General features: G+C 31.6%; 1 protein-coding gene and 1 non-coding gene across 2 annotated transcripts; one reads left to right on the top strand and one right to left on the bottom strand.

Annotated features, from left to right (window-relative positions):
* The first annotated feature begins 3,606 nt into the window (after positions 1-3,606).
* TRNAI-AAU (transfer RNA isoleucine (anticodon AAU)) lies at positions 3,607-3,680 on the top strand. Its single transcript has one exon. It is a non-coding gene; the product is annotated as a tRNA-Ile (tRNA).
* A 6,900-nt stretch (positions 3,681-10,580) lies between these two features.
* Positions 10,581-13,265, bottom strand: LOC146955648 (putative HVA22-like protein g). Its single transcript, XM_085722418.1, has 7 exons — positions 12,893-13,265; positions 12,653-12,727; positions 12,443-12,541; positions 12,095-12,151; positions 11,910-11,973; positions 11,527-11,742; positions 10,581-11,153 (listed from the first exon to the last, which is right to left on the bottom strand). The coding sequence occupies exons 2-7, from the start codon at positions 12,682-12,684 to the stop codon at positions 10,827-10,829; spliced, it is 795 nt and encodes a 264-aa protein (XP_085578544.1). The 5' UTR covers positions 12,685-12,727; positions 12,893-13,265; the 3' UTR covers positions 10,581-10,826.
* Positions 13,266-19,541: the final 6,276 nt, after the last annotated feature.

Below are 19,541 nucleotides of genomic sequence, written 5' to 3' on the forward strand. Positions count from 1 at the left end.
ATGCTTGTTCCTTGCACCCAGTGCCCACTTATGAGTATTTTTCACCCATTTCTGTTCCGAACTGGGTCTTGGTGTAAACGTGAAAGTTGTAGGTATGGATGTTAGCTTTCATGTGGATTTGGAGTGACTCCAATATGACATCTAAAACTTGAGTTATGATCAAAATACTACACAGAGGCCAGCATGGTCGTGCACTCTGCCTAGGTTTAGGAAAAGCAACCTTTCCACCCCTCTCTGTAATGAATTTGATTTAGGTTCCTTCATTAAAGTTTTAGATATGGATGTTAGCTCTCTTTTAGATTTGGTTTGACCTCATTCAGACATTTCTAAGTTGAATTATGATTAAAATGCCGTACGTGGGTTATTCTGCATTTTCCATGAAGTTTCCGCACCACCCTTCCGGTGGACTCTTAACCCATCCATGATAGTATTAGTGATTTTAAGCAAGCCGTTAGCATGTAGAGTAAAGTTGATGGTCCTTAAGCTTTACATCCAAATGAGGGAGTGTGTTCAGGCATAAATAGTAGCGATTACCTCATGATAATAGCAAGTCTAAAACGTAAACCAATGACAGTGACCTAAGTGAATTTAATGATGTTAAAAGATGACTTGACAATAAGACGTGAAAAATAATGATAGGAGGAGACATAGGAGTTGTTTAAGATAGATAAGTATGATACAACACAAGTTCATTGAATTAAAGATGGGCCTAAAACGGTGAAGTAGTTTAAGTAGAAGGAGAAGTAGAAGAGATATAGATAGGTAGTGCACGGCGGAGTGGTAACGACGAGAGTAAGCCCTTGGGATATTTAAAGGGTATAATGTTCTAAGTCGATTAAGAGGGCATAAAATATGAAAGGGATAAAGATGTGAAAAAGGACTATGATAAGGGGAATTATGATGTAGGCATTTTTCGAGTAATTGACGAAGTTAAACATAATCTCCGTAAACCAATACCAATAATGAGTTTAGGAGTACTGCTAATTGAAGAGTGAGAGAGTCAAGGAAATTATAAGAACGTATAAAGTGTAAAATGAATAAAAAAATATAATCGTAGACGAAATGTAAGGATATATAGAGTTGTGAATTAAGTAATGTAAGATAATAGGAATGATGAGAGCGGTGAATAAGACGGGAATCGATCAGAAGAGAGCAAAATGAACAGGAAAACTGATAAGAAGTAATAGTTATAATGTCAGTAAACCAATACTGAGTTTGGAAGTAACTGTGGAAGTTAAAACATATTCTCATTCTTGTGTTATATTGTCAATATACTTACATAGTTGCATATCTTTCTTATTCTTTTGACCTCCGCCGTTCTCCTCACCTCGGTCCATCCATTTTCGTCATCTGTCCATTTATTATCGTCCTTCCTAGTCGACATTTTTTTTTCTCCTTTCAAATTCACATTACTCATTATTCTGAATTTCCTCTTTTCATTGTTTTGTAGTTTATGACTTAATTGATTTTGATTTTATCAAGCATGTTAGATATATTCACACTCTTCTTGCTCACCATTGTTTGCCACTATTTTTTCTTCCTTTTAATATGTTTCTGTTTATACTATTCATTCATCATTTACTTTCTCTTCTTTTGTTCACAATAATATATTAATTTCATGAATTTAGATAGGATAATGTGATTAAAATCTAAGTGGCAGTGTTTGTTTTAGCAAGTAGAAAACTGGAACTTACAAAATTTATTTCGTCTTTTATATCCGATATAATAAATGAATAGTTGAATTGGAACAGGGATATGCTTTTTTGTCTTCATTTTGATTGACTAACATGTGAGTAATTTGTAATGAAATTCATTTTATCATAGTTGGATTTGCTTCAATAGGAAAACTGGAATAATTTATGATCGATGAAAGTACGCCTTGTGAAATGATGTGATTTTAAGTGTGGCTTAAAGAATGTTGTGATTTTAAGTGTGGCTTAAAGAAAAGTGTTGGTACAAAGAATGTGGTGTAAATGCATCTTGTGAAACATTGTTTTGAAAAATGTGGAAGTTGTGATATTTGAAAGTAATTTATAATAAATTGCATAGCATGGCATATAGACTTACATCGTGGTAGGCTATCAAATGAGATATTTTATTACTATGTATGGCGATTATGTCTAATGACGCTATTTGAAGTGTCAACTAGGGTGATTGACATGATTCTTGTCACTGTATCTATCATTTTCCTTCTTCAAGACGATATTCAGATCTTTGAGTTTATTATCTTATGCATACTAACAATTCTCGCGATCGTGTTTTTTAAAAGTATGTGCATGTATATTTGATCCATGGTTATAACCACCGTAAATTTCATTGAGAAGGTTGTTGATCTCAAAGGAAATTCATTAACGTTAGAAATGGATCATGACATAGTTGAACAATGTGTTTTTAATTATAGGATGGACCTTAATGATTTAAGTGGTCATAAGGATTAAGGAATGTCTCTCCAGATCCATCCTGTCTCTAGGGTGCACGTAAGTATCACGTCCTATTCATAATTTTTTTTTTGGGAATTAGTCACTTTAGTCCCTGAATGGGAGAGGATTCGTCACTTTAGTCCCTGAATGAAGAGAAATTGCAAAACAGTCCCTGCATGGTCAATTTCAGGGACTAAAGTGACTAACGGAGTCTACATTCAGGGACTAAATTGACTAACGAAGTTTGCATTCAGGGACTAAATTGACTAACAAAGTCTACATTCAGGGACTATTTTGCAATTTATCTGCACTCAGGGACTAAAGTGACGAATCCCTTCCAATTCAGGGACTAAAGTGACTAATTCCCCTTTTTTTTTACCTTCAAAATATCAATTATAATTGATTCTATTCCACCTTGTATATATACTCTAGTTTTGAATGAAATGCAATAAGTTTCCCTTTGTAAAAAAAAAAAAGATTTTTTTTTTTGACAAAAACAAAAGGATATTCATTCATTCAAATCGATAGAGTACATCAGATACAAACATCGCTAAAAACGTAAAGGGTGAATCTGCGAACAAACTCACAACACCTAAGTTAATAGCATACAACGGAAAAATGCCTACAAATAATATGATGAAACCTAATTCACCGAAATACGCATGCTTCTGGATCTGCAACGTTGACGCCCAAATCATTGGTTGAATTTGTAATTGACTGATGTAGATCTTTCAATAGGAACCAAATGAACACCGCGACAAGACGCGAAATCAAGCGCCGCACAAGACGACGAACAACACAATGCCACACTTAGACGACGAAATCACAAAAAACACAAAAGAAAAAACTTGATATATGTGAAAACCACTTATTTAGATTGAAAGAAAAGGGAAAAAAAGATGTAGAGGGGTGATTTTAGGTCAAAAAATGACCTAAAACCACCCCTCCTCGATGAACGAAGGAGAAAGAAAGTTTAGAGAGAAGTTAAAGTTTCTCTAACTAGAAAACTAGGGCCGGCAGACATTGATCGTTTATATAATCCAACTTGTAAAAAAAAGAGATAAAATACGGTTTTCTTGTAACAAATTAAATTCAAACATTATTTTGAATTTGGAGTTAATTAAAACAAAGATAGAGATTTTAACTATATTAAATTAAATTGTAAAAAATTAAAATTTAGACATGTGGCCTATTAGCTCAGTTGGTTAGAGCGTCGTGCTAATAACGCGAAGGTCGCAGGTTCGAGACCTGCATAGCCCACATTTTTTTATTATAGGCTAAAGTGCACTTTTCCCCCCTTAACTTTCAAAAACTTGCAATTTTGGCCCCCTAACTATGAAAACTACAATTTTGGCCCCATAAGTTTTAGCCCCATTGCAAATTTGGTCCTTTTGGTCAATTTTGACCGGTCAATGCCCATGTGGCATGCCACATGGGTAATTATTAAATAAATAAAAAAATAAAAAAAGCCACTTAATCATTTTTTAATTAAATAAATAAAAAATCTAATTAAAAATATTTAAAAAATCAGAAAATTTGAAAAATTAATAAAAAATTGAAAAAAATTCTGAAAATATTAAAAAATTCTGGAAAAATGAAAAATTAATAAAAAAATTCTGGAAAATTGAAAAATTAATAAAAATTGAAAAAATACGGAAAAATAAAAAAAAATCAGAAAAAATACGGGAAAAATTTAAAAATTCTGGAAAAATTAATAAAAATAAAAAATGATTAAAAAAATAAAACAATCTAATAAAATGAAAAATTCAGAAAAAAATAAAAAAGATTAAAAAATTTTGAAAATATTAAAAATTTCTGGAAAAATGAAAAATTAATAAAAAAATTGAAAAAAATATTAAAAATTTTTGAAATTTTCGAAAAAATTAAAAAGATTAATCATTTTTAAAAAAAATGTAATTTTTGAAATTAATTTCGAAATTTTCATTAGTATATATGTCGACTTAGGTTTTTTCAGTGTATTTATTTCCAAAAAAAATTCCGGGAATTTTTGTGTATTTATAAACTGGAAATTTTTGTGTATTTATAAACCGAGAATAAGGGAAAAAATATTTGTATTTATAAACCGAGCTTAGGTTTTTTGTGTATTTTTCGAAATTTCGAAATTTTCATTAGTATTTTTTCGGGGAATTTTTGTGTATTTATAAACCGGGAATTTTACAATGAAAATTTCAAATATGCATATTACAATGAAAATTTTTGAAATTTTTTTAAATATTTTCCAGAATTTTTATTTTTCATTTTATTAGATTATTTTATTTTTTTAATCATTTTTTATTTTTATTAATTTTTCCAAAATTTTTAAATTTTTTCCGTATTTTTTCAATTTTATTAATTTTTCCAGAATTTTTTTATATTTTTTTCAATTTTTTATTAATTTTTCATTTTTCCAGAATTTTTAAATATTTTCAGAATTTGTTTTCAATATTTTTTATTAATTTTCATATTTTTTTCAATTTTTTTATTATTTTTTCATTTTTCCAGAATTTTTTAATATTTTTTTCAGAATTTTTTAATTTTTTTCAGATTTTTTTAATGATTAAGTGGCTTTTTTTATTTTTTTTAATTTAATAATTACCCACGTGGCATGCCACATGGGCATTGACCGGTCAAAATTGACCAAAAAGACCAAATTTGCAATGGGGCTAAAACTTAAGGAGCCAAAATTGTAGTTTTCATAGTTTGGGGGCCAAAATTGCAAGTTTTTGAAAGTTAAGGGGGGGAAAAGTGCACTTTAGCCTTTATTATAACTTGACTCTAAGAAGATTCTCCTTTTGATTCAATAGAAGGGGATGCTCCCAATGTGCTAATAGCCGGTAGAGACCTACGTTATTCACAATAGGTGAACTTGCTAGATGTAGATCCCTGTTTCTTGGTTGTGCGACGATGGCTGAGCCATCGACATCACCTCTCCTCCCGACTCTCCTCAGATGACCGGCTTTTGTTAGTGTTGCTCACGGCGGTCGCCACCGCGCCGGAGCGTTTTCTGTTGGGGTCGTCATTCTGTTTTGCTCTTCTCTTTCTGGTGACTGTTCTCTTTGTTTAATCCTCCTTTCGATGCTTAGGTGCTGCTGATTGCAAGGAACAAGGAGGATAGTGAGGGTGTCGTTTTTCAGATATGAGCTCTTTGGTTTGGTTTGAATCTGGATTGTTTGCTGGTTCGTTTCATGCCGACTGGGAGGTTTTGTGCAAGCTCGCCGTTGTTGATCCTCGATACACCGCCGTTTTTTATTCAGCTGGTTTTTGCTTTATTTTCATTTTTGTAGGTTTGCTGGTTGTTTTGTTCGTGCTTGCCGGATTCTATGTTGTTGGGTGGTTTGTTCGTTCAAGTCTCCGGTGGTTTCGTGTTTGTTTTCAAAGACTGGTGGTTCTGGATTTTGTCCTTCTTGGTGGTATGGAAGTGATGTTTCAAAAACCCGAAAGGGTCGGTTACAATAATCCGAAAGGGTCTGATTACTGACGTATTGGACTCATCCCTCGATCTGAGTTCTTACGCGTTGCTTGCTCGAAAGAGCTTTTATACTTGTTGTTCTTCAGGGAGCTTTTGGCACTTGGATTTTGTTACCATGTTGGCGGTCGATCCATTCGCCATAACTATACTCTAACTGTTCTGTGCAGATGTTCACTTTTCATTCTTTTTTTGTAACATGGTTTCGCGTCCGTACACGGGTTCGTCGGATTGCGTCTGTGATTAGTGATTTTTTGTTAGAATAGATTAGACTAGATCCACTTAGGCTGATATATCGAGTTGTATTCCCGTTTGGGTTTTCCTGGATAAGGTCCTACGTCCCCCGTCTTTGTATCTTTCTCTTTTTATTTATTATATTTTCTTCTTGCTTAAAAAAAAAACTGCTTTGTAAACATTTAAATAATACAATGATGTTATTGAAGAAATCAAATTAGCATCATTTTCAGTATCATAAATATATTCACAAGTTTGCACATAATTTTTAAAAAGAGGTTACATTATAATTCATTGCGCATAAAAAAACTTTTAAATCTTCTTTCATGTACAGTAAGAGTACATTTTAATTATTTTAATTCATTGCGGCTCTTCTCATTTTCTATTATTCTCATCACTTTGATTTGATTTGTAGAGAAACAATTAGTATTCGATCTTTTGTGCATTGTATAGCCTTTTTCCTCCATATTGTGTTCTGTCATGCCTCAAAAGTCTTTCATCCTCATGGGTTTTCTCCCCTTATATCCTTATTACACCGGAATCTCTTTTATCTCCTTTCCTTCCTTCATATTTTTATCCATCAATGATCCATTTATGGACGAAATTGAACGTAACAAGTAATAAAGTAGTAAGTTTATCGCCTCCACGTGGATTGTCGTTCAACTTAACAATTAACAAAACTTATTTAAAGAGTGAAATTAAAAGATGATTAAGAAAGGGTTACATAGTTTAATTGCTCATCCCAATGCGAGATTAAGTTTGTGATTTAGAGATTTAACGGCGATTAGGGAATACTTGAATCCCCCTTCGTCTTTGTTGGAATTAACTTAGTAAAACATCAGTTATGTGGTGTCTACTTATGATTTAAGAAAATAATAATTTCAGAAATCCTTATTAACCCTAACGATAACATGTGTGATAAGGTAACCTAGTTAAAGTTACGACGTTACCGAAAGGAAGAATTAAAAATCATCAAGTTTTATACTTCATTAACTATAATTAAGAAATAAGCAATTAGAACTGTCATGAACAAAAGAATAATTTTGGGTTGTCAATCCTACTAATTCTAAACGGGTCAATTTTCAATATTACCGATACAAATTCTCAATTAAAAAAGCATTAAGCACAAGAAAAATCAAATTAAATTGGACACAAAAAATGCATAACTGAATATAAACTTTATTAATTGAATCCAAAAAATAAGAAGGGGTTCATCTTAGAACTTAATCAAAGAGGTTTAGTTGCACATGACAACACACATCATAACAAAAAATAGAAAAACATACCCTATAGAGAACAATAGGAGGATGTAGATCCTCTCCCTTGGACTCTGATGCTTGACCGTTGCCTTGAATTGTTAGCTTTCTGAATGAATAAGAATGTGTGCAAGGGTCTCTATTTGCAGCATATGATTACTTAGGGTTTAAGAGAAAAAAAATGGGCTTTTTCCACCCATTCAACTTGAAAAGAATCAAGCAACAAACAATTTTTGCCCGCAGTAAAGCGCAGAACAGGGGCGCATGAGGTGCATGGCCTATGCGCAGGATGCACATGAGGGAGCCCCCGTGCGCGAATTCTTGCGTTTTCATCCCGTTTTCAATTGTTCTTTCGTCTAGAAACTCTAGGAACTTGAAATGAATTTTCTTTACTTTGTATTGTCTTCAAAAACCTTCTAAGAACTATTGGTCTTCAATCTTCATATCTTTACTCCTTCATGTGATATCTTAATTTGTCGATTTACACGATTTCTCATTACAAAACACTCAAAACCTATATGTAGTTGCATAATTTAGGATAAAAGTAAATTACAATGACTCGAGGGAAACCAATACAATATGTTTCACAAACCATTGATAACTCCTCTAACTCTCATCTTATTTGGTCGGTTGATGTTGAGGGTTGCCATGAGTAGAGAAAACAAATATGTACTCATTCTCTCTTCTCCTTTGAAACATTTGACTTATAAACTTCTTTTTATCAAGTAAAAAAATTTCAAAAAGGAAAATAATACTGCAATTTCATTTTTTAGAGGTAATACATCGAATTTATATACATGTAAAATGTTTTTTAAACTATCAATCAATCATCATATCCATTTCTAAAAGCAAACATATAAATGATTGTAATTTACTAACTCCGTAAAGTTTTTAAATTAACGGTGCGTGTAAAAATTAAACTCCTTTTAAATGATTTGTGTGACATGAAAATATGATGAATCTATCATTAGATACCAATGTAAAACTATTTTACGTACAGACGTTAAATTTTATATATTATCTGATTTTATTTTATTTTCGACAAAAGGAAATTTAGAGTAAGGAGATGGTGCCTTAGTCCAATACAGATAATATCTTTAGGTTTAAAGAACACTTAAAAAATAGTTACATTTACCTCATTTTAATGACATTAACGGGACTCGAATTTGGCACCACTCAAATTCAAAATTTATATTTTAACTACTTGATCAAATTATTGAGGTTATATTATTTAATTAATTGTTATTCTATATTAAATATTAACAATTTATTTTTTGGATATGGTTACTCAACCCAATCAACGGGTTCTCAGTTAGTGATGTTTATCACATGTTTACAACACCAGACAACAATACTGAGAGGGTTAATACGACTACTATTTAGCATAAACATGCTCCTTTAAAAGTTAATTTATTTGCGCGGCGCCTATTCCGCAAAACGACAATCTCATTAAGCGGAGTATCCTTGATGAAGAATCAATGACCTGTGTTGGTGGATGTGGGGTTCAGGAAACAACGGATCACCTGTTCGTTACTTGCAGTCACTTTCGTCAGTTATGGATGCATATTCAGAGTTGACTAGGTATCTCTTTGGTTGATACTTGTGTTCATGACCATTTTCATCAGTTTGGTCAGTTAGGAGGGTTTCCTAGACAAGCTCATCCATTTGTGAAACTTATTTGGCTCTCTTGCGCTTGGATAATCTGGAAAGAAAGAAATAATCGAATTTTTAATAGCAAAGCCTTGTCGTTACAACAGATGCTTGATCTCGTCAAGTCACTTTCTTATTCTTGGCTTAAAGCTAAAATGATAAACTTCGTTTACACCTACCATGAGTGGTGGCGACATCCATTTCTTTGTATGTGCATCTATTTGTAATTGTTTTGTTGTATTGTGGTAGCTTGCTTGGTTATGATTTTGCTCTCTTTGTAATAACTTTAGGTGGCCTCCCTTAGCACACCTTGCGTAGAGGGGACCCCTTTCGTGGGGTTATCATCCATTTGTGAAACTTATTTGGCTCTCTTGCGCTTGGATAATCTGGAAAGAAAGAAATAATCGAATTTTTAATAGCAAAGCCTTGTCGTTACAGCAGATGCTTGATCTCGTCAAGTCACTTTCTTATTCTTGGCTTAAATAAACTTCGTTTACACCTACCATGAGTGGTGGCGACATCCATTTCTTTGTATGCACATCTATTTGTAATTGTTTTGTTGTATTGTGGTAGCTTGCTTGGTTATGATTTTGCTCTCTTTGTAATAACTTTAGCTAGGTGGCCTCCCTTAGCACACCTTGCGTATAGAGGGGACCCCTTTCGTGGTGTTATTATTTATCTCGTTTTGGTTTGTTAAAAAAAATATATTATATTTTAGGTTACCATATTATCGGACTTTGTCTTTCACTGTTAATGTTGGAAGTTTTTTGTTTTTATTTTTTTATTTTTTTTATATATATTTCTTTTAAGGCTCTCACAAGAAGGTAATCCTAAAGAAACTAAATGCAACACTTCTTTCGGTTGGGTTCTAATTTGAATTTGTAATCTATAGTCTATTCAGTTAGACCAAACACTAGTTGGTATTTTTTGAAGTTCTTTTTTTTTTTGTTTTTGTTTGAGGGAATAATTTTTTGAAGTTATTAATATGACAAAAACATAAGACTTTTATTTTTCGAAAGAGAGATTTATATAATCATTTTAAGACATCTCATACTCTCATTATCCTCGATCTCTATTGTTTTTTCCTAAAACAAGAGGGAAAAAATTCTTATTTTAAAAATTGTCATAAAATTGTTGTAAAAATATCGTTACTTTTTTTGAAAGAACATGTGCTTTTATTTAGAATATCAATTGTACAACACAACGCTCTCTAGTTAATTTTGAACATTTTTTTCTCTCTTACTCACGTTATGTTCTTATTCTCTCTTTCGTATATTTTTTTTTCTATTGTTTTAGACCAATAAAAAAAGAGAAAAAGAAAGTTATCACAAAAATTGTTATCAAATGGTTGTACAAATATCATTACTCTTTTGTGTATTTCTCTATTATTGATTGCTGTTGCTATTTTTCGAAGTTATTAATATGAGAAAAACTAGACTTTTATTTTTTCTGAAAGCTTTTTTTTGGAATATTGTTTGTATGGCGATCCATAAATTGTTCCCATGCAAATGCAATCAAAAAGAGGTCAAGTACCAAATTCTTTGCTTCAGTGCGTGATTGAAGAATATAACACATGTTTCTTATTTTTCTTGGCTCAAATTATATCATTCTTTTTGTTTGTAATAATTCAATGCAAACCAAACCAAGTATTATAATGCCAAAATCACAATGTATAAATGAATGACAATTTTTTGAACATATGAAAGAAAGAGAAACAGAGTCTATTTAATTTCATTTCCCCCATCACTTTGATTTTTACGGGGAATAAAGTGACTATATAGTATGTAGTTATGTACATTTCTACGATTGTCGACGTTGTGGGGTCTTAGGGGTTCGAGGGTTTTGTGAATCTAACTTTCTGAGCCGTGCACGCGCTCGGTTGATTCTGTCTCTCACGCTTACGCGTTGTCCATCCTTCCCTTCTTCTGCCGTGATAGGTTCGGGGTCCCATTCTTCATCTTCTTCCTCGTCCACATATTCGGTTTTGGCATCAACAACGTTAACTTGTGCTGTAGTTGGTGTTGATGGTGGACTTGTTGGCCATTTCTTGCTTTTGGTTAGTGTACTATTTTGCTTCATGAAGGACGCTTTCATTGTTGGAGCGTTTTCACCTTGCTCCTCACTTTTCTGCAATTAATTAATGTAGCACTATTTGATAAAAACAAATGTAACTAAGTGCATATCAAATCAAACCTTAGAGGCTAATATAAAAAAAAATAAAAAAAAAATCAATCAAGGTAGTTCCAATTTTTTTTATATTTTTTTTTAAGTTTGGTATCCGATCCAAGAACCGACTAATCCAAGGGGACTAATCCCACCGTCCATTTGCGGAGGCCCCATTTTACGCCAGAGCTTAGCTCTGTATGGACTTGCCCACTGAAACTGGCACTGGAGCGAATCGAACCTAAGATTTTAAGAGGAACGAACTCCAAGATTTCAAGCCAACCACTAGGCCAATCCCAAATGGGTTAGGTAGTTCCTATTAGAAGGAAAAATTTACCTGAGCAGTGGGCTTGGCAGAAAGTTTTGAAGATTGAGAAGCCAATTGTTGAAGAGCTTGTACAAAAGCAGTTTGTCCAAATTGTGCTAAATATTGCCAATAAAATATGGCATAATCCCATCCCCTAGCCTTCCATTCTTGTATTGTCCTATCAATGTCATTCTCATGTTTTGATACATATGGCCTCAAAACTGTCTCATAAATAAAACCAGTTCCCTGCATTTACAACAAATAACACTTCTAGATGTATATCAAAGTTAAACTATTTATTATAAATTTCATTGAAAAAATATTTTATAACAATAACAATTATATTAAATATCATTAAAATTAATCAATAACTGCAAGGAAAAAACGACTATGTTAAAATGGAAAGGGCTTACTTTAGTTTTAGGATACCACATGTAGATAAAGAGCACCAACTTCATCTCTCCATACATTGGCAGCCTTCATACATGAAGTTAAATAATCAACACACGTATAGATTTAATAAAAAAAAACTATATATATATATATATATGTATGTATGTATGTATCTATATTATTGTTAAAAAGTTCCAAGACTTACCATGAAATAAATATATCCAAAAACTTTTCCAATACCGTGAAGAGTGCCACAATAGTCCTACAAATAGATGAGAAGCAAATTACACCCTAACATGATTCAAATGCAACGAAGCTTATATGTACCATTTCATGCAATGTTATGTCTATAAAAATAAAAAAATTCAACACATTTCATAATTGGATATTTCAAGGAACATTATTTTCCTAAAAAAAAATGAAAGGATTCATTTCCTAACAACTGGGTTAAAATTATGTCTAATATTGTCATCATTCTTCAACATCATCATATCCATTTCAGAAGAATTTGATTGCAAAAAAAATAAAATAAATGAGATTATAGATTATATACCAATATTTGCACCAAAAGCGAAGTTCCTCTATATCAACCCTATTTTTCTCCACTGTTTTATAGCATTCAAATCCAGGGTATGCATACCCTAGGAGAAGACTGCAATTCAAAATGAATTATAAGAATGTAACATAACATAAAATCACAATGAATCAAAAATAAATAGGAAAATATTCATCCATTATTTTTCTCAAAATTAAATGAACATACATGAGGCAACGATTAATGAAATCCCCCAACATTTTCAACCGCGCTATAATATACACAAATACAAATTGTGGGAACCTGAAAATCAAACCAAACAATTCTGAATAAAACATGTCAAAAAATAAACCAAAATAATGTCGCAAAAATAACAATTTGTCGTGTTGCATGTTATTGTAAAAAATAAATGTCATTTTCTACAACAAAAAAAAAGTTGAGAAAAAAGTTGCATGAATATCACATCACCTGTCGTTTTAGAATTAGATTCTGAGTCCCACAATTGAAAAAGAGGCACCCAAATATTATCAAACCTATAGTCTGGTAATTAGGGTGCCCCAAACAAAACTTGAAATGAAAATCAAAGACTCAAGTATTTTTTTTTTTATTCTTTAGAAGGTAAAGAAGTTTATTCTTTTGAAAGAATGGCCTCTGATTCTCTCTTTCTCTTGAAACAAAATGAGAAAGAAGCCTTTGATCAGAGGCAACAAAAAATATGCTCAACAATGTAACAATAGTAGAATGAAAATTTTAATTTATAATAATAGGAAAATGGAAAATTAGAAGAGAGAGAAAAATAATGAAGGGGTGTGTTTGATTCTCTTTAAATTTAGAATGTAACCGTTTGTGTTAGTTTGTGAATTTGAGACATTTGTGGGTAACTTTTCTTTCAAAACGGATGGTTTCACGGTTTAGTAGTTGGACATGAAATGGAGTGAGGGTAATTTGGTCATTTTGAGATTTTTTTATGAATTTTATAGGACGTGGATAAGTGTTTGGTTGTTTGATTAATATTAATAGAAATATTTAATTTAACTTAATTTTGTTAACAAGGGAACAAATTTAGTGGAAGAGCACGTTGTGAGTGTGGCAGATTGGCTGGGTAAAGCTTAATTATAGATATGATGATATAATGATCTAATTATAATGGTGGAGTGGTCAATAACCTCATAATTGGGTTAGTAAAATATTAAAGAGTTTGTTATATATTGTTATGTATATGTATATGAGATTAGGATGGAACATTTGATGTGTTAGGATGTGAACTCGAACATACAATATTTTTATTCTCCATATTTAACATATGTTTGAAACTATTTTGGTTAGGTATCAGTTGTAAACCGATAAACAAAAGTTTTTGTCATTTGATGTAGTTTATAGATTTGGTATCACATAGAAAATAGGTAAAGAATGTCTTCATTCGTTTTGATTGGTATGTTTGCAGTCAATTTGAAAGTAACATAACCGTGTGATTTTTGATAATTAGAAATCGTCTATTAGATTCATCTTTTGACATGGTTAAAACTATTGGTATAACCATGGATAAACTTATTCAATATTTTACATTTCAAATTCCGGCTTATGGAAATATTCACATTTAATGTTAACACATTTTTAATAGTTTTTTTTTTGACAAAACACATTTTTAATAGTTAGGATTACCTCAATAAATTTTCATGAAAAATTAAATTAGATGAAAGGATAATTTTTTTGTCAAAAAAAAATGAAAGGATAATTTAAAAAAGAAAAAGAAGGATTTGTTTTTTTAATATAGGAATAATATCAAATAAGGTTGACTAATATCATCAATTGTTTTCTCTGATATTTGAATCCAAATGAAGTATATTCGATTTTTTTTTCTTCTTTTTGACTAAAAATGAAGTATATTCGGTTGAAGTAGCAAGTATTAATATTTAACAAAGAAAAAGCCATCCTTTCAAGTAAAAAAGATAGAAAAAACCACATCCCCAATTAAGGTATATAATATATTTGGAAAATTCACAGACTTGACTATATAGTAATTGATAAAGAAAAAACATTGCTTGAAAAGTATCATGTTTAATCTCTCAAAAAAAAAGTAGCATGTTTAATCTCTCAAAAAATAGGGAAACTTTTCATTATTGAAAAGTATATACCTATTATCATAGAGTAATAATTATCATAGAGTAAATTTTAAAGGGTTAACTCTGTTTATAGTGATAAATATGTTTTTAATTCCTACAAAATCATGAGCTTTGAAGTTTATTCCATCAAAATAATTTAATCACTTTTAATCTTTATTTGCGTGCTTTTTTAGGTCTTTTTTTTTTTACAAGGCTTTTTTAGGTCTTAAAATCTCCATTTTTTGATTTTTTTTCTCTAAAATATAGACTATTCCGTCTGTTAAAAAAAAACTATTCCTACAAACTTAAGTACTATAAAGGACTAAAATTAATATTATAATTTAAAAGGAACTAAACTTTAAAGCTCGTGATTTTGTAGGGACCAAACGCAAATATAACACAATTTTCAAATATATATAATTTATGTATGCAGAAGATAATTGGAATAGACATTTAATTGTGTCTAAGAGCAAGCAACATAAGACAAATGAAAGGATAAAGTCAACTTCTAGTTTGTAAGGATGTTCGCGGTGCAGATTGTAAGCTTTGTCATCTAAACCGCAAGATAAAAAAACATACGGTTTGGTTTGGTTCGGTTGATGTTTAAAATAAAAATCAAAACAAACCAATGCGATTTGGATTTGTTCGGTTGGTGCGGTTTTTTTCCGAGACATACAATTTTTTGTTTTCAACATTAAAATCAAGTTAAAAAGCTAAAAAAATAAAATAAAAATTCCACCAATGTTTAAAACAATGTTTTAAATTTCATCCAACATTAGAATTTCATTTTCATCCAATAATGGTCTAAACAACATAAACCAAATTAAAAAGTGGACAAAAACTAATCATATTTTATAAGAAATACAAAAGTCTAATATTTTATCATTCTCTAAAAGTTCAAGTAATACATAAATACATTTTAGAAATAAAAAAACAAAGAAGAAACTTAACAAGAGCAAAAAATATGTCATTTTATAAAAGTTCTAATTGAGTTTCTATGAATATTGGACTAGGAGACATATATTTAGTTAGTGTTTTTCTTATGTTGCAATTTGGTTTGGTTTGGTTGGTAAAATAAAAACCAAAAATCGAACTAAACAGTGGGGTTGAGTAAAAAAAATGATATGAATACATCCAAATCAAATGTGGTTTTTTGCTGTTTAAGTTTGGTATGGTTCAGTTTGGGGTTTTTCTATTAGATCTGGTTTGGTTTTGAACAACCAGATATAGTTCGAATGCAACAATTGAATGTCTAAAAAAAGAAAGAGGTGCAACTATTTTTGAGGAAATGACAAGTGGTCATCAAGTCAAAGACAAGTTGATCAAGATCTTAGAAACCAAGCAAATTCTTGAATCAACACATTGTTAACAAACACATCATATGTGCCAAGTCATCCAAGCCACCGTTTGAAGTTGGTGATCATTTGGGTGATTGATATATTCAAATATCAAGACAATCATCTGGATAAAGTACTGAAGTTCACATGCCTAGCTCTTATTTGATCAGAATCTATTAAGATCTTCAAAGTACCTAGAAATGATTCTCTCATAGCTCTTTAACAGAGTAGTCACTTAAAAGACAAAGAGAGACAACAAATACTTGTACTTTGGAGTACGTATTCTTGTATCAACTATATCTCTTGTTGTAATCCAACGATAGGATTCTCGAATTTATTTAAAGAGCAACTACTCATGTTGAGATTGTTGTTGTTGCTACTCCAATCATCACCGATATCTCAAAACTACATATCCTTCCATGTGAAGTCCAACAACCAATATAAATGCTCAAAATCCCGCACCTAAAAGAAAAAGAATATGTTCTTATTTGAAATGAAATCAAAAGAAAAAAATCCAAGAACAGTGATTTAGAAAGTTAGCAAAATATCCTCTTAAGCGAGAGTATCTAGATTACTTGTAAATCAATCAAGAAGTTAGAAATACTCTTGAATTGATATACGAATTGAATTGTAATATCCTATCAAGGAGAGTTATCATCCTTCCGATGACTTTGTTTCACTTAGATACAAACTCAATCCCACTTTGTACCCTTCTTAGTATTGGAACTTTTTAAAATTCATGAGTGACTAAACACTTAGGATATTCTGCAGAGACTCTGAGCACAAGACCTCATGGGTGTGAGAAGACAAAGTAGACTTAGGAATCATGACATTGTCCACTAACTCATCATGGTTATGCAACTGGGTAAGTGATAGGATCATCATGGTTAGGCAACTGGGTAAGTGATGAGGGATGAGAAAATTTTGATGAAAATGAAGTTAAATGCTTTGATAAAGAACTATTACGATCAAACTTTTATAAACAAGTTGCCTTAATGAAAATGGTTAAATTGAAAAATATTTAAGAAAACGATGAACACAATAAAAACCCACATTTCTTGAGTTTTCCACCCTCACACTTCAGTTGTTAGATTAGTGGTAAGAGGTCAACCTTGTAATCTTAAGGTGCTGAGTTCAAATATCTCAAAGGAGCATTGTAAAATGACCATTAATGTCTCTTTAATTAATAAAAATTTCCCCTTCCCCATTCTTTTAAATCTCAAGAAAAGACATTGAAAACAAGTAAAAGAAAAATTATATTTACAATAGATTTGGTAAAAATATTTTTTAACATAGAAATGTCATATCCCTGATTTAGATTGTGTAATGGTACGAGTCTAAAAGACCAAACCCAAATCTCTCATGGGTCGTCCAAAAAGAAAGCCCGTTGGGAATGTGCTACACAAGCCCAAAGGGAACAAGATTCAGGTTCATCCAAGATGAACACATCGTCTCATCATACAGTGCAACACATGATCTTATTTCCTGCACCACCTTAAGGGACATAACGTCTAAGAACGACATGCAATAAATGATAAGGCTTGCATGCAATGTCTCAGGAACCATCTAACACCTACCTTAGGAATAAATGAAGTGCCAATAAGCTGCACCACCTAAAGTATTAGTAAACTAATGAATACACACTAAGTCTTGTTTATTTACAAAGCTTATTTGAACTAGATCGGCGTTGCACCTATCTCAAATTTGGTCACTCCAAGATAGAATGAACCAAATTGAAGGAGGAAAGATAGTAACAACCAATTGGCCGATCATCGATAAACTACTATAATTCTAACCTCAATTATAAACTATCTCACATTTGTGTTATCTTATCTTATCTTTTCTTATATATAAGAGAGTGTTTAAGTCTCTTAACAATTTTTTGGAGTCAAAAAAGTTGTTACAAATTTCCTACAACCTATGAAAATGCAACAATAAGAACAACCAACTAAAACTTAAAACAAATGATCCCATACAAAAAACTAGAGAGTAAATCGTTCCTAAATTGTAGCTCAATTTGTTAACTTGTGATTTTGTATATCAGCTACACAGAAGGATTTAAGGAAATAATTAAATTTCACAAGTTAATTAAATCTGATGGTTGATATAGAAAGTTCTCGTTTCTCATATAAGATATTGGTTCTCACTGGATATGCACCCTACACACGCACACGAACTATTCTACGAAGCACCAATTCACCTTTTCAAGACTTCACTCTGTAATCTTAATTCTCATGCATTCCATTGTATTTACTAACCATTAATTCTCATGCATTCCATTGTATTTACTATCCATTCATTGAAAGTATAGATGAACCCATGTAATCTTCTATTTAACTACCATGATAGCAATTCTACATCTTCTAGCCGAGTTTCCACCAATCCATTTTTGTCTTTAAATATTTTCCCATTACAACCTTTCCATATTACCCAAATGCAAGCAGACCAGATGACGTTGAACCAATCTGTTAACACTCTTCCATTATCAATCAATCCCTTAAACTGAATGAAGTTCTGCTTCACTGTGTTGTGTAAAACATTAGATATCTAATCTTCATCGAATTTATAATATGTTGCCAAAACTCTGAAACTAATTTTCAACCAAAAAATAAGTGTGAAACATTTTCCTCTTTTCCATGACCAATCTGACAAAACTTTTTAGATTCGTTTAAGACATCTCTTTTAATTAAGTTGTCCCTCAACAAGGTCCTATTTTGAAATATTCTCCACATGAAAACTGAAAATTTTAGATGAATTAAACCATTTCAAACCGCTGCAAGATCCCTTGAATATTCGGCTATTTTAACGAATAACCATTTCTCGACCAATTCCACTTGTCTTTCACATATTCATTAAGTAGTATCCGCTGCACCTTATCTATTATTTCCAACTCTACTCTTTTTTTCCTCATAAGTATTCTCCCCATCCCCTTGTCTCAAACCTTCACGCTGATATCATTGTTTTCAGCCAACAAAAAGAGACCTCGATACATATTCTCCCTTGTTATACCCTTAAGCCAATGATCTATAAAAAAAAGAGTTTCTTCTCTGTTACCTAATTTCTAGATAATTTTTCAACAAACCATCATGTTTTGGATCCCCACACTCCTCTTTCAATAATTTGTAAATCCCTCCACCATGCCGAGGAATGTCTCACATGCCTATTTACTCTACCATTTATTTCCCCGTATTTACTAGACAAAGCTTTAACCAACATACCTTTTTTTTTTCATTACGAATTCTCCACTCCCACTTGCCTAATAAGGCTAAATTGAGATGTAAAACATACAAGACAAACTTCAAGAGGATAACTCTACCACCAATAGATAAGTGTCTATTATTTCATTTGGACAAACAATTCCTCATTGCATCCACAACTGGTTTCCATAACCCCTCTCTACGATGATTACCTCCAATTGGAAGGCCCAAATATTTGAAGGGTAGGGCACCAACTTTACTATTTAAAACTCCAGCCGCCTCCTCCATCCAAGATTGTTGAATATTAACCCCTACTAAAAGGATTTTGTGAAAATTAACCTTCAAATCGTACACCAATTTAAACAAATGTAAAATTGACTTAATAACCCATACATTTTTCTAGCTCTTCTTACTTGCAATCATAGTGTCGTCTGCATATTGAAGATGTGACACTTTGATTCCTTCATATCCAAAGTGATAC

This window comes from Medicago sativa, chromosome 1, assembly GCF_051527215.1.
Source record: "Medicago sativa cultivar Bolivia chromosome 1, Bolivia_mono, whole genome shotgun sequence".
NCBI classification, from domain to species: Eukaryota; Viridiplantae; Streptophyta; class Magnoliopsida; order Fabales; family Fabaceae; genus Medicago; species Medicago sativa.